The 15,850-nt window shown below is 37.8% G+C and overlaps 1 protein-coding gene across 1 annotated transcript in view; it reads left to right on the top strand.

The window, feature by feature from the left end:
• The window catches only part of mtm1 (myotubularin 1), a 30,902-nt gene extending 21,276 nt beyond the window's left edge, over positions 1 to 9,626 (top strand). Inside the window, exons 7-16 of the mRNA XM_053343814.1 lie at positions 1,840 to 1,923; positions 2,010 to 2,159; positions 2,418 to 2,603; positions 4,093 to 4,275; positions 4,358 to 4,513; positions 4,654 to 4,701; positions 4,850 to 4,942; positions 5,243 to 5,356; positions 5,453 to 5,629; positions 6,682 to 9,626. Coding sequence (XP_053199789.1) covers positions 1,840 to 1,923; positions 2,010 to 2,159; positions 2,418 to 2,603; positions 4,093 to 4,275; positions 4,358 to 4,513; positions 4,654 to 4,701; positions 4,850 to 4,942; positions 5,243 to 5,356; positions 5,453 to 5,629; positions 6,682 to 6,876 — 1,386 coding nt within the window. The 3' untranslated portion in view covers positions 6,877 to 9,626. The remainder of the gene's footprint in view (positions 1 to 1,839; positions 1,924 to 2,009; positions 2,160 to 2,417; positions 2,604 to 4,092; positions 4,276 to 4,357; positions 4,514 to 4,653; positions 4,702 to 4,849; positions 4,943 to 5,242; positions 5,357 to 5,452; positions 5,630 to 6,681) is intronic.
• The last annotated feature ends 6,224 nt before the right edge of the window (positions 9,627 to 15,850 follow it).

The raw sequence follows: 15,850 nt of genomic DNA, 5'->3' as shown, positions 1-15,850 counted from the left end.
AAACAAACAAAGGGGCCAGATAACCTAAATCATTTATCTTGAGGTCAATGTGAAAGTGAAAACACCTAAAATGTTGCTAATAAATCCTCATTGTGTGTGTCACACACTGTGTCACAGCTACACTGAGTACAGAAGGTTTAGGTTGAAGCAGGAAGTTAGTCTAGTTTATAGACTAGTGGGACATGTTGAGATAATATGACTGGAGTTTGACTGTTGACCTATGTTTTTGCTTCAGTATAAGGGTTTATAAAGCAGGGTTTATTTGCAGCCTATCCAATCATGTGACTGCTTGTGTTTCTTGACCTGTCTACATATGATATCACAACGTTCTCACATGTCAGATTTAACTTAGTTCTTTATGTAGCCACATTGATGACCTATGTTACACAAAACAAGCAGCCAAACATCCTGTTTACATACACATGCTGATCATTACAGTCATTCTGTACAATGTAGCTTTAAGGAACTACCAGGACATGAATAAGTATAACTAAGCGTGGACACACATTGCTCAGGAAATGAACTTCTTCCTTGTGTGCTAGTATAATGACACCATGAGAAAATAACTGTCCAATCTGAGCTGAAACAAGCAGTTAGAGGTTTATGAAAGGCAGGAGACCTGATCTTTTAAGACACAGAGCGTAGGGAGAGACGTTCATTATGAGCTACAATTTGCATCAGAACTCAGTCATCCATAAACCTGCTTGGAAGTCCTTTTTGAAATCTTTCTATTTGGTTTTAGACAGCAAAACAAGACTCATCAGGAAAGCAACATACACATATGATCAGATGAAATACACAGCTTTCTGCTGTTTTAACATGAACACATCTAATACACCACAATACACACCATCATTAACAAACCACAAAACACAACAGCCAAAATAACTAACTAACTAAATAAATAAAAGTAAAAATATTACTATTGCTACTTGATTACTATTTGAACAGAACACCAGAATAATTTTAATCAATGATCATGACCACATTAAATGAAGAGAAGTGTCTAGGTGACATTTCCTGCATGCTGCAGTGCTTGGAAGTCCTAGAACAAAAGACAGAAACTTAGCATCATCACATTTTTCAGTTTTCTTCAGCATCGAAGTAATCCAGTGATGGTTGATGTACATGCATTGCTACACTGTGAACAGGAAGCCCTAATAGCTAATTCAGCAGAATTTTAATAACCATTGGGAAATAACGATAATAATGTGACTTCCTGAAATGCTTTATGTTCATACACACGTGTGACCTGCATTGAAAATTAGGGGACAAACAAACAAACAAACAAACAAACAAACAATGAACAGCAATGAATGGAATAGACAGCAGCATTATGCAAAGAGTTTCACCAGCATTAGATAAAACATGAGCAGAGAGACTCCCAGCAGCACTAGTCCTGTTTTCATTAAGGAACTTCTGGGTAAAATTTATGAGGCGGGAACTTAACAGGAACATCCTCTCACTTGGTCGAGTAGGACCTTCGATTGTCGCGTAATCCATTGATAGTTTTAACTGTGACAACACCGAGGTGACGTGAGTATACCCAATCAGCACCAAGTCAACCTCAACTGTGTGGGGCACCTAGGAATTTTTCAGGGTCACGTGGAGTACATACTCCGAGGCAGGGACTCATTTTGTCCCTGTAAAATGATTGGGGGTGGTTCCTGCTATGGAGACACGCACCAACAGTCACAGCTCTGTGAAATGACCCTGAAGTTACTGCAGTGGAAATAGCCCTAATATTACATGTCAGTATTTGTAATCATAAGAGCTGTGTGTGCTACTGCTATACTGTAATGTGCAAATGTCACATATCTTTCTCTTTTCTCCATCCAGCCTCTCTTTGCATATGTGACTCAGGAGAAGTACGAGGAGAACGGATGGAACACCTACAAACCCATAGAGGAGTTCAGACGACAGGTAAGGACGGGTGGTGTCTAATGTCTGAAAAGAGCTTCACATTGTTTCAGTCAATAGCTGATGATGATGATGATTATCCTCCACAGGGCTTACCTAACAACAAGTGGCGCATTACATTCATCAATAAGAACTATGAGCTGTGTGACACCTATCCCACTGTGTTAGCCGTACCCTTTAACTGTAAAGAGGAAGACCTGAGAAGAGTGGCTGCCTTCAGGTCAAGATCACGCATACCAGTGAGTACATGTTATACACACATACAGAATAACTATGCAACACAATATGCATCACTATACTTGTTAAAGAACAGTCTTTGTTTGAAGACATGACTGATGTTATTTCACCTTTTTTTAATTCATCTCCAAAGTAAAGAATCAATAATGTCATTGTATTTTATACAATGACAATAAAGGAATCTATCCCTCCATGTATGTTTGTGTTTGACCACTGTTCCTGTGTCTATCTCTGGCTTTCATCTGGTTTTGTGTCTTTAGGTTCTATCATGGATCCACAGGGAGAACCAGGCAGTGATCGTGCGCTGCAGTCAGCCTCTGGTCGGTATGTCTGGTAAAAGGAACAAGGATGATGAACGCTACCTGGATATGATCAGGGAGGCAAACGACACCACCAAACTCACCATATATGATGCTCGGCCCAGCGTCAACGCTGTGGCCAATAAGGTCAGTAGGAAAGGAAAGACGGCAACTAAAGATCATTTCTTTTATCCATTAATCTGACACTTATGTTTTCAATTCATTCATTAATGATTCTGGTTTTATATCGTGGGAAAAGCTACTGAAAAATTGTCATCACAGTTTCAGGGTTTGAAAGGTGACATCCTCTTGTTTTGTCTAACCAATAGTACATTACCCAAAGAGGCACTTAGTAAAAGGCTTATTTGTGTTTATAATAGTAGATATACACATAAATATACAAAGTGCTTTATTCTTTGGAAGCTACAACATGAAGGTAAAACCAAAATAAATTTAAAATATTGTCAATATTACCTTTTTAAAACTCTAAAATTCTTGTAATCATCTTTTTATTGATATCACAATACTTAATTTCTTCCACATATTCCATCTTGTTCAATGTCTTCTAGACACACAATGCAGTACACAAACTCCTACAGGAGATACAAACCATTACCAGACATAATCTTATTTATAATCATCCATACAGCAAAATTAACATCAAGACAAGTCCAGGTTTGTTTTCTCTTTTTTCCACTTCTCTCTCCTTCTTACACAGTCCCTTTCCTCTTAATGGAACACATTGGAAAACTTATAATCATATAACTAAATTAACAATATAAAGTCTCTAAATTCTTCTTAACATACTGTTCAGTATTACATTTGACCCATCTTTGCATGTGCGAGCTGTAAAAACACCCATCACACATTTCTTTAAGCTGTACCTAATGTGACACACAGTATACAAACATAGACATCAAATGTGTTTGTGCAGCTGATAGACATTTTTATATATGCTAATGTACACATTTGACCTTTGTATATCAAACACATTCAAACATCAGCATTCAAATATGTTGTGGTATTCATCATATTCTATCAAATGTTCTCCTGGACCATAAAACAGTGATTATGAATCTGAGTCTTTTTTCCACAAGATGAATCAAACATATTAATGACTGATGGGACATTTATGAATGTGAATTGGTGTAGAGACTAATTATGAGTCGGAATATGAACAGTATGTAAGTGTTGAGATATCCTATTATGAAGGAGGGTTAGACAGGGGTGTCCTCTGCCCCCACATGTATCTCTGTAAGTAACACAAACAGAATGTGAAATGAGACAAAACAAGAATATTAAGATTTTCAGTACACATAGAACATAATCAAAAATCTGTGTCGGAGACTGTGTCGATGATGCATAGAAATGCATTGTCCCTATATGAGGATGGAGGAGAGCATATTGTTTGTTTCTGCCCTCCGCTGAGCTTACAGCACCACCATCAGGTCAAAACATAGCATTGACCAACACTGTGGTTCATGACGAGTTTCTCAAAAAACATGTTTATGCTCCTCTATACAATGAATCCAAGTGTGACCATGCTGTAGCACCTCAACTTGTACTAATGTGCAGGTTGCCATGACATTTACTGAGTTCATACTTGCTTTTTAATCGTGACATCTTTGCTGTCCAGGCTACAGGAGGAGGCTACGAAGGTGATGAGTACCAAAACGCAGAGCTCATATTCCTGGATATCCAGAATATCCATGTCATGAGGGAATCCCTGAAGAAACTCAAAGACATTGTCTATCCCAATGTGGAAGAATCTCATTGGCTGTCCAGCCTAGAGTCCACACACTGGCTAGAACATGTTAAGGTACAAAAAGAGCTTGGTCTGTGTGTGTTGATTAATAGTTAAGAGGTCTCATCTTTATGAGTGTGTGTGTGTGTGTGTGTAGCTGGTGTTGTCAGGAGCTATCCAGGTAGCAGACAAGGTTTCCAGTGGAAACTCAGTGGTGGTTCACTGCAGTGATGGATGGGACAGAACTGCTCAGCTCACCTCTCTGGCCATGCTGATGCTGGACAGTCACTATCGCACCCTCAGAGGGTTCCAGGTCAGTAACAAGGAACCTGCTGACTCACACTACACACACATGGCTGTTGGCTTGTTAAATCCAAACCAGGCAGCATTATTGTAGCTGAATTCCATCTACAGCAGCAATTTGACTGTTCTTCACTTTTTGTCTCCTATTAGGTGCTAATTGAGAAGGAATGGATCAGCTTTGGGCACAAGTTTGCCTCAGTAAGTAACATTTTGTCTGTAGCATCATCTAATCCAGCTTTATTAGTTTTTATATTAATATTCAAAACTGTCAGTAATGATAAAACAGGGAATTTAAAATGATTCTGTGTGTGCGTGTGTGTGTGTGTGTGTGTGTGTGTGTGTACAGAGGATAGGTCACGGTGACAAGAACCATGCAGATCAGGACAGATCACCCATCTTTGTTCAGTTCATCGACTGTGTATGGCAGATGACTAAACAGGTATGTAGAACACATCAGTCATCATCTAGTGTTCCCTGTACTGTTGTGAGATTGTAGAATTGAAACCATGTTAAATTCAATATAATGTCCATTTCCACAACACATAAGTGGGAACAGCTAGAGATAATTAATAAAAGATTGTGGAAATGTACATTAGCATCATTGATCATTTATTAAGACAACATGTAATGTCAAATTAAAAGAAGAGCAGATCAGAAAACAGGAAGTCTTCTTTACAATTCCATTTCACAAATGTGAGTGTAAACACAGTAACTAATGAAGTGTCTCCTCTCCTTTCAGTTCCCCACAGCCTTTGAGTTTAATGAGCGCCTCCTGCTGACAATCCTGGATCATCTCTACAGCTGTCGCTTTGGGACTTTCCTCTACAACTGTGAGAGTGCACGAGACCAGCATGTAAGAACTACTGTTTCCTCTGTGCTGCTTTTCTGTTGTGCACACATACAACCTGCATACTGTAATTCTCTGTTATTCACACTGTGTGTCATACAGGAAGTGAGGTCGAAGACAGTGTCTCTGTGGTCTTTGGTAAACAGTAAGATGGACATTTATTTAAACCCTTTCTACACTCCGGAGTCCGGCAGGGTCCTCTACCCTGTTGCTAGCATGCGCCACCTAGAGCTCTGGGTAACATACTACATCCGCTGGAACCCACGTATAAGACAACAGGTAGGTCTGCCTGTGTGTGTGTAGTAATGTACACTGACTCAGCCTGGATCACTGCCTAGGATCACCACACCATTCATTTATTGGGGCTTCTTAGTTCTTTTCATTTATATCTATGGCAGTAGATGAAATGAAAGGTGCAGTGTTTAGAATTCAGTGACAATAAGAGGTGAGGTTACACACAGCAACAAACTGAAACCAAACAGTTTTATCAAAATAAATGATATAAAAACAACTATGAGATCTAAGTAAAAAAGTATTTTATTAAATAAATGTCAAAGATGGAATAAACAAAAGAAAAAAAAACTCAGTACATTTTCATTTTGACAAACATTTCTGTGTAATAACTCATGTAAGTGTAGGCACGTAAAATCACATAAGTTAACACAGTACGGTTTAGACCTGCTCTATGTGTAATGTGCCTTGAGATTACTTTTTTTGTCATTTGGCGCTATACAAATAAAGATTGATTGATTGAGATTGATGAATGCTGTTGTGATAACTGAACAGAAGCGCTCCCTATGTAGATATAAAAGGTTCCCTCTAAGTAATGAAAACATCAAGTCATATGTTCAGGTGATTATAAGCAAATTAAAACATACTTTTGAGTGTTATGTAACATTTCTGCCGAGTCTCCTCGATGTCACTGGCAATGGAAATGGGCAGAGACTGCTTCCTAACTTAAGACAGTCCAGCAAATTAACCCCTGGTGAATGGAGAAGTTAGTTAGTGTCATACTACACAGTGTCATTCAAACTGATAAAGCACTTCTGTAATGGTGCTGTATTTTCAACCTACTCAATTTGAAACATACTCATTTGGATCTACTTTCAACAATATTCAGACTGACACTCCTTTCCTCCATGACTAATGGCTACTGTTGGGATTAATAGAAATAAATAGCTGAACTGTACGTTTGCTGACACGTGTGTGTGTGTGTGTGTGTGTGTGTCTGTGTGTGTGTGTGTGTGTGTCTGTGTGTGTGTGTGTCTGTGTGTGTGTGTGTCTGTGTGTCTGTCTGTCTGTGTGTGTGTCTGACTGTGTGTGTGTTCCAGCAACAGAGTCCAGTGGAGCAGCGCTACAAGGAGTTGTTGGCCCTGAGAGACGAATACTTGAAGAAGCTGGAGGAGCTGCAGCTGTCTGACTCCGCCCCCTCTTCCCGTCTGGCTAACAGCTCCACCCCTAACACCTCCTCTTCCACCTCCCCCACACCATCACAGCAATACACACACCTACACACTCCCCTCTGAGGGCTGGTGACACACACACACACGCACACACACACGCACACACACACACACACACACACACACACACACACTCTCTCTCTCTCAGATATACTTGTTGACTTGCACTTATGTCCTCAGCACTCTGATTTCTGTCAGTCTCACACGCAGGGAATTAATTAGTATTGTGCAGTCCTAACTGTGGATAACAAAGAATTCTAATAAGAGTTAGATTTGATGGTTAACTCCTAACACCATAGTGGTGATGATGGTGATTATGCAATATGTCACAGTACAGCCTTGTCACAAGACTTTTCTATACACACACACATACACACACACATACATCATACAGTGAAGCCTTAAAGACATTTAGTGGCTTTTATTTTCTCCAAGGGCTTGAACACACAGGACATGCAGCGTATGTGTATCGGCGTTCACATACTCGCACTGATTTTACAGGAATACAGCAGGAAAACTCACTGTGGATGGTTATTTTTCAATCAAATCACCACAGAAGCACATACACAACATATACTATAGATTCAGTGATAAACCTTGTGTCCATGAGACAAGTTATTCTTTACATTGGGAAAAGTAGCTTGACAAAATAATTGTTACTCAAAGTCTCACCGTTGAAAGCTCCAGATAATGCTAGCTGAGGTACAATTATTTAGTCATATGTGTATTTATCATCCATTAAAGGAACACTACAACATATTGACTGATATTAATTTCATCGCTATGCGGCCATTTAAAAGAGATAACTGGGGTGTAACTTAGGCTGTGCTAGCTTTAGCCTCACTTCAACAATGGGGGAACAGTTAGCTTAACTCTGTCAAAAGGAAGTAGCTCCCTTGGCACGTAGCGACAGTAGCTCGTCCAGGGCACTAATTTCTGTATTTGCTTCTTTTTTTTTTTGGAAACCTTTACAAAATTAGCACTGCTTGTCCTTAAGGATTCATGAGTTAGCATGACTATATAGAGTTAGCAAAGTACAGTGGATTATAACAATAAGAGTCAGGTTATTCTTGATCAGAACTAGAAAGTATTCCAGTATGAATGAACAATTGTAAGATGATTTTTGACTTAGCTAGGCTAGTAGTTTCCCCCTGCTTCCACTAGATCATCTTATATTGTTATACAGAAAACAAGCACTTCTCCCAAAATGTCCTTAATGTGTCCTTAAAGTATTTTTTCATGGTTAAAGAACAAGTTTAAAGGTTTTGCTGAAGTCATTCTAGTAGACAAAGAAACATTATCTTACTAGCATTTTCAGTGGCTTTCTGGAGCTTTCAACCACAAACCCAAGTAAACTCCATCCTCTAAAAAAGACCCTGTGTTAAGATTATTTTATCAAGCTACATTAGAACAGATGTTAAAATTAGAGAAGTTGTAGGTTGAAATATGCCAAGTCATGAGTCAAGGCAGTGGCAAATAAAATCTTTATAGAATTTCCCAACAGTGAATAATGTCTCCAAATCTACCAACAGATGGTTTAAAACACAACACATTTCACATTTTGATGTCAGAACACTGCTCGATGACAGAATCTGTCTCTGTCAGTCCATTTTATGCCGAAGTCTCACAACACAGCCGTTGGTGACCTGTGTGAACAATGTAATTCTAATCAAGACGAACAACTCTCACTTTTCACACTTCTTCCTACTTGCTGCACTACTGCTGAGTGCTGCCCTGTCCCATAAGGCATTGATTAGAACAGCTGCAGAGCTCACGCAGCACAGTTGGAGGCTGGGGACCCTTTACAGTGCATGTCCCCATTTGACTCTAGCTAAATGTATATATCAGGTGTGTAAGATTTGGATGGATTGATGTGGAATTTGTTGCTTATCACCTGAGGATGAAAGCTAGAGCTGTCTCTGTTTAGTATATTTTGCCACTGCTATTAGCTAAGCTCATCTAAGCAGTATTTCCCAGCACTTCGTAAGCTACGGCACTGATAGCAAATACAGTTCTAGCTAATAAGCAGAGTTTGGTTAGAATTAATCAGTAATGTACTTACTGAATGCAGCTTTGACACGGTTTGATCTATATTTCAGGTGCTCAAGATAGTTTAGGAAGATGAAGTGGTGCTGGCCTCTGATCCTGGATCACTGCTTTTACTTTTATGTTCTCACGTAATACAGACCCTGCATGGAGAAGCCAGTCCAGGTCCATGAAAGCCTTACCATGCCAAGATGTTTCTAACCAGCAGATGGTTTTTTGGGACAGTGAGCAGAAATAAATCAATTAGCTCTCACTTCCCCTAAATACACTTTTTTGTAAGTCAGATATTTGATCCACCCTCACTGAAAAGTCCCAGGTAAAAAAAAACACATTTGTGATGTCAGAGCACATGTGCCTTTTGGACAGGGTTTGTTAGTTTTTTTTGTGTTGGAGTTTTTCACGTTTCACCTGTAGGACAGTTTTTACATCACATAGAACATTTTGATTGTAGTTTTTTTTCTGTCTTCCATTTCCATTTGCCTGTTAGCTGATTGGTAACAAATTAGTTTTGTCCCCAGATCTCAGCATTGAAATCAATGAAAATGATATCACCACAACTGATAGGAATGATGGGAAAAATGTTAAGACCTGTGTGTAAACATTTGGGAATTATCCTTAACTGTTGACAAAAACATTGCCATTTCCACAAAGGAAATTCTATGGAAGTTCTTTTTCACCAGAAGAACCAAAACCATAGATTAAATGTTAGAAATGACAAAAACATAAATATTTTTGGAACTTCAACTATGAGATACTAGGACAAAATTATGGCAAATAGGTAAAATTAGTATTATTGTTGGTATTATTATGAAAATGTTGACCTAAGATAGAGTATATTATTTTTTTGGAGACCGTACTTCTTATTTGTGTAGTCTTAATCTCAAACTTATGCGATAGTACTACTACTACTACCTTTTATAATTTTGACTTTGTAAACCAAGATTTTGCCTCTTTGTCTTGAAAATTAAGACCCTATATAATTTCAAAAGTAATGAAAAAACACATGAACATCGACCTGTCCAAAAAGCACATGGTTTAATAGTTAGTCTCTTTGGGTTTTTGTGTTGTCATGGAGCTGATGTCTACAGTGCAGTGTGCAGTCAAACTCAGGACTTCACATGGACAGCAGTGTGAATAAGAATGTTTGGAAATATTTCTCTAGGATGACATTGGAATTCAATATTTTGAAAAATATCTTGATGAAATGATTTTGCTGCTATCTCAAAAAGTTCCCATTCTCATTAATCTGAAAAACACAACGCACAAAGTCAGACAAAAATAATGGCCAGCATGTTTATAAAATGTCTATTACAGATATATGTACTGTATCATGCAGTCTGTCAAGTTGTTGACTGGACTGTTTATTACAATCAGTCTTGAGTTTTAAGTTCTCTGCCACCATTGCCCCATTTATTCATTCAGTCTAATGAGAAATGTCCAGTCTGACCTGTTAGATATACACTCCTTATTTATCAGTTATCTTGGCCATGCCAGTTATGGGGTCCATCACTGAAAAACTAGAACAAAAAAAAAGAAGAAGAAAACCTGAGGAGTTCCAGACCTGGTCATGGAAGCAGTCTACCTTTAATACTACAACAGTGCTGCACTGTGGCTCGGTATCCAATAAGGAACAGACTATTCTGTTCAAACTAATACAGGGTAGATACACCTGAACTTCTACATGGACCACCACTGTAGATCACATATGTCTGACACTTTATTTGTTCCTTTTTATTAACACCTCCTTCACAAATGAATATTGAGTTACAATACTTAATTCCTTTCCATGGGACTTGGACTGATGGATACCAAATTTCCTCTAGTTCACTTGGACTCTTTGACACTGAATTTGATTCATAGTTGTACTTGATAGAGTTGTAAAGAGGGAGGAAGTGCTGGTTCCAAAAGTATTTTTCCTCACTTGAAATGACTAGTCGAAAGATTTATAATACTGTAATGCAATACTATAGGTCAGTGGTTCCCAACTTTTTTGGCTTGTGACCACTTAAAAAGAGGTAATGTCTACATGTTTCCCGCCATCACAGGTTAAGATATAACTGTGGACAGTTGGGCAGAATTGAATGATACTGATAAAACTGGTAGAACTGAAAAAAGTCAGTCCTAACAACAGACCAAACTGGTCAAACATACTGTAATTGTGTGAAACAATACTTACCATTCTTACCTAGTTTATCTTCTGGTGACCCTTCACATTTATCCTAGAACTCATTCATTGTTCATCTTTTCTATTGATTCAAGCACGAGCATGATCCAAACATTGAGGTGCTCCAACCAGTTAACTAACATTTCTATGAGGAAAAAAAAACAGGACTTTTACTTCTGGAACCCTGAACCTAAGATATTTTCTCCCACTTTGCTACTCTATAGAATCCTCAAGTCCCCCAATAAAATATCTTCACAGTCAAAGAGGAATTTGCACAGCCAGCTCAAACCCCAACACATTTCCCTTCACACAGTGTAATCAACTCATCAGGTCATCACGAAGTTAGAAGCAATACTACATGGGGATGATGTATGCAGAGTGTGACACTTTCAGTTGTGAATGAGGTGTAATAAGTACATTTTCAAAGTGTGTCAGGTCATGTTCAGATTTGTGCCTTGATTCTTCTAAGAATCACCTTCACCTCTTCAGAGTGATGTACTCTTAAGCTTTCCTGGGTCATGTTTGAGACTGACTGTTTTGTGGTCCTGAGCTCCAAAGGTAGAACGCCTTGTATGCTCTGATTTTGGAATATGCCATGTGGTTGTTTATTGGGTGTGTGACAGTTTAAAGTGGGAAAAAGTGAACATTACAACGGGTTCAGTTTTCAACCGTTAAGTATTTAAAATGACCAATAACTAAAACTTCAAGATTCATATGAGTCAGTCTAATTAATGTTCACACTCTGTAGCTACAACCAGACATGAGATATGATCACACATGACTTTTTATCGGACTGAAAAAGGCCACAATTCATGCCTACCAGTTTTTCTTCAGGCTAATGGCCAACATGAGAAAGGGCAAGGCATAAATATACAAAATTAGGTACATCATGCTGAAATCATTACATTAACAATTCATGACAAGACTTGATGGGTGATCAAATCATTAACACCTGAAGGTAAACACAAAAAAAGTTAGTTCTTTATTTATGTCACCAGACTAAGACATTATAATATACATACAACTTCATGAATCCTACTTCAGGCAATTTGTTTGGAGTGTGTAATAAATATATAAATGTGTAATAAAATCTGTAAATAATATTGATAAATAAACTCCAACAATAAAAAAGATCAGATAAAACTTTCACCAGTTGTGACAATCTACTGAACACATAGAAGTCAAATTGCAGAGGAATGATTTAGAACATACTTTATGGAAGATTTGTTGGTTGCAAAAATCATTCAGATCTCTTAGTTTAACTCTAGTGATCTTCGAATATATTTTAACAATGTCCTTCAATTATCCCACTGCTACTTATTAGTCATGACATGTTTGGAAATGTATTAGTAATTACATTTGAAAATAGCCGATGATGATCTGAAGCTGATCCAAAACCAATACTTTGTTTAGACCTGTTGGCTTCTGGTCACGTAGTAATTCTACCTCTGCTGTTCATCATGTGGTTATTTAAACAAGGATAGAACCAATCAATATTTCATAAATGGACAGGTCAAAATAGCTGGATATTGGAAAGCCTTGCTATTTAACATGCAAAAACAAATTGAACTCGATGAGTTCTCGACATGAAGTGAACATCTTGCCAACTTTGTCATTAAAATGAATAAGAGCAAATTTCAGTGTGATTACACCTTCAAACTGTCTAGATATGTTGAATGCTCCCTTTAAAGGTCCCTTCATGCCCATTGATTCTTTGAAAGTTTGAATAACAGTAAGTTGGGAGTACATTTGTGATCAAAAGACCTTGAGTAATGTTATTCTTAAGGCACATTACTTGACACAGTATTGATTTGTTAAATCAAACATATAGCTTCAACACACCAAAATGAGGCCTTACAAACATGGATCAAACGGTCCATATAATTGCAATACCAAGGATTCCCCAGCAGATGTCGCCAAAGTTTTTCTTGCCCCATCAAAAGGGTGTCACCCAAAAAAAATAAAATCTGGCGTTTTACCTTCAACAAAATGTCAGGATGAACTACAAATATGTCAGCTCTCAAACATGACTCTTCTTTGTCTTTGGAGGGGCAGAGTGTGTGGATTAGAAGATGCGACCTGATTCCAGTGTTGATCACGGCGTGGTAGATTTACACACGTCCTTCTACCAAACTAGAACTTTTTTGGTCTTTGACGTCATTGATGAGGTTTGATCTCAATAAGGAGGTTTGCATGGAAAACAACAGCAACAGAAAAAGAGTGACAGCATCATAAGGCGTGTGAGTTGGTCGCATGGTTGTGTTTTTAGGGAAAAACAGATGAAAATCTATATTTTTTATTTTTTACTTTGTACAAGCACCATGATGTAATTACCTCAATCAAAACCTATTTTACTGTCTAAAGTTCTATTGCTGTAAAATACAATTATTTTATGTAGTGTAAAATCTTACAGTTTTATAAAAAGGAAAGTAATGTTGGTTCAGAAATTGTTGGTATAAATTGTGGATTTCTGCTCCATCGGTTAAAAATCTTTTTGTTTAATTTTTGAGGGCATTTTATTTTGGTTTGTATACACTAACCCCAGGATGAAAAGACATAAGCTTCTGGATACTGTTCACAAACCTTTACATCTCAGCTCCTGGTGGATCTTTAACTTTCTAGATTCATTCTGGTGAACTCTGGTAGATTCACTTATTGGCTCTGTGGTGATGAATCTGAGAAGTAATCTGTCCTTCATTTCAATCTGACTCTCTTTCATTAATGTAGGGATTGTAGTTTCAGGGGGTTCGTGTCATAATATAGCCTGCTTTTTTTATGAATACATGTGAAATGTGTCAGGATCTGTTTGGCATGTAGAAGGGGAGTTAGCCAAAAGGAGAAATCATAATGCATTTCAGATGTATTTCTTTTAATCATGTTATATACTCTCCACAGTTTGTTGGATGGCTTTTGTTATGTAAATAATACTGATTAAATTAATTTAAGGATTTCTGACTCTGGCTCTGTGTTGCTTATTCAGTTATTCGTGGTTTTAGAGGTGGTCCTTTCTTCCTGCATTATCACATCATGGCATCATTAGAGATGCTTTAAAATGTCCACACATTGCATTTTGTTGAAAAGTAAAGTAAAGAGTAGGGCTGGCCCTGGGTAAAGCTACTCAATACCTTTTTAAAGTATCGACCGAAATAAATCAATACCAAGTACTGTCGAAATGTCTCCCATCAAACGATACCTGCAATTGATCCTTTTTGCACCCAGAGCTAGAAAATATGAATACTTGCACTCTTGGATTTAATGTGGCATGCAGCCACAGCAACTACAATCTGTCTACACTGGTGAAGTTGTGGTTAATCTGGAGAATTTGCACAGCATTTTATCCTTCTATGATGGGTATCAAAATAATTACTCAGTTGGTATCAGTATCACTTTGGTACTTGGATTGGTATACCCAGCCCTAGTAAAGAATAATGCAAGCCTTATATTCCATGCATTTCTTACTTTCAACAAACCTCATGTACAGAGCAAAACCAAGAATGAACTCATCATACTTTCAATTTTACAGAAGTAAAAAAAAAAAAAGCTGCCTAGTTTTTCAGATTTATAATTTAGGTTTGCTATACATATTATGAGAACTGAGGATATTTCATAAAGCAAATTCCAGTGTATTACATTACATGTATGCTTACCAACACTATCAAGAAATTTGGCGACTCCCTTGTTGGAACCCCATCAACAAAGACTTCTAATTTTGACTCCTGGTGAAAGCTATCCATGCTGAAAGCTTTCTAATCACAGTCAAACTCAAACAGTAGGTAGGCCTACCAACTTCACCGACCAGCTCTAGAGTGTATGGAGATCTGGGTACAAACAAGCGTTGGAATTACTGAATTACAATAAATGAGCCTTGTACCTGGTGACTTGTAAATTACTATTATCCTCCAAGTGTACTTCAAAGTTGGATTCATGCTTCTATTAAGAAGGTCTTCATGATACACACTGGTACTATCACATATGTGTTATTCATTTCATACATGAGCTTATACAACTGGACACTAAAAACTATTAAAACCCAACTGAACTGATACGACTCCAGAAACGTTTCAATATGACACATATTTTTACAATATATGTGCAAACTAAGGCCCTAAAAGGGTAGGTCATAATACTTGTGTGTATCCCTGAGAAGTTGGGTAAAGGAAGTGAGCCACCTTGACAAGATTCAGGACCACTGCCATTTATAGACCACTACTAACTCATTTGTTTTGTATACATTGAGCCAAGAGTATTTCAGACAGACGCTGTTCTGCCCGTCATAGTTTACTTAATCTCTAACAACTATTTGAGCCTCAGGAAATACAGGACAATAGAATCTATTTTAAAAAAATCTATTTTATTTTCCTCTGCAGAAATATACACATACACATGTATCCCACTGATAACTACATACCAAAACATTACAGGATTATCAATATAGAGTGGCATACAGCATTACACGACTGTTCACTCACATTTTTATTACACATTTCTTGAAATAATGCTCCATTTCCCAAAACTCTAAAGACCAATGTTTAACAGCACATTCATCTTCACACTAGAGACAGTTCTGTTGACACACACACAATTCATGGTGCTAACAGCAGCCACGATCCATTCTTCTTCCTTCTGAGGAATTTTGTGTTAATTGGGTTCCAGCTGTGATGGCTTGAGTTAATGATACTAAATGCCAGTGCTTTCTGAATAAGCACACATGTGAAAACAGGGGGATGTGGTGTTAATAGTTTTGGGAAATAGTCTGTCTTTTGTTAGATGCAGTCATGGTTCAGGATGTTTAGTTAATAGGCTCAGGTAGTGTGCAAGCAAGCAAGA

The sequence above is a fragment of the Scomber japonicus genome, chromosome 22 (assembly GCF_027409825.1).
Source record: "Scomber japonicus isolate fScoJap1 chromosome 22, fScoJap1.pri, whole genome shotgun sequence".
NCBI lineage: Eukaryota > Metazoa > Chordata > Actinopteri > Scombriformes > Scombridae > Scomber > Scomber japonicus.
Note: the sequence above shows the minus strand (reverse complement) of the source record. Positions and strands in the feature narration are given on the sequence as shown.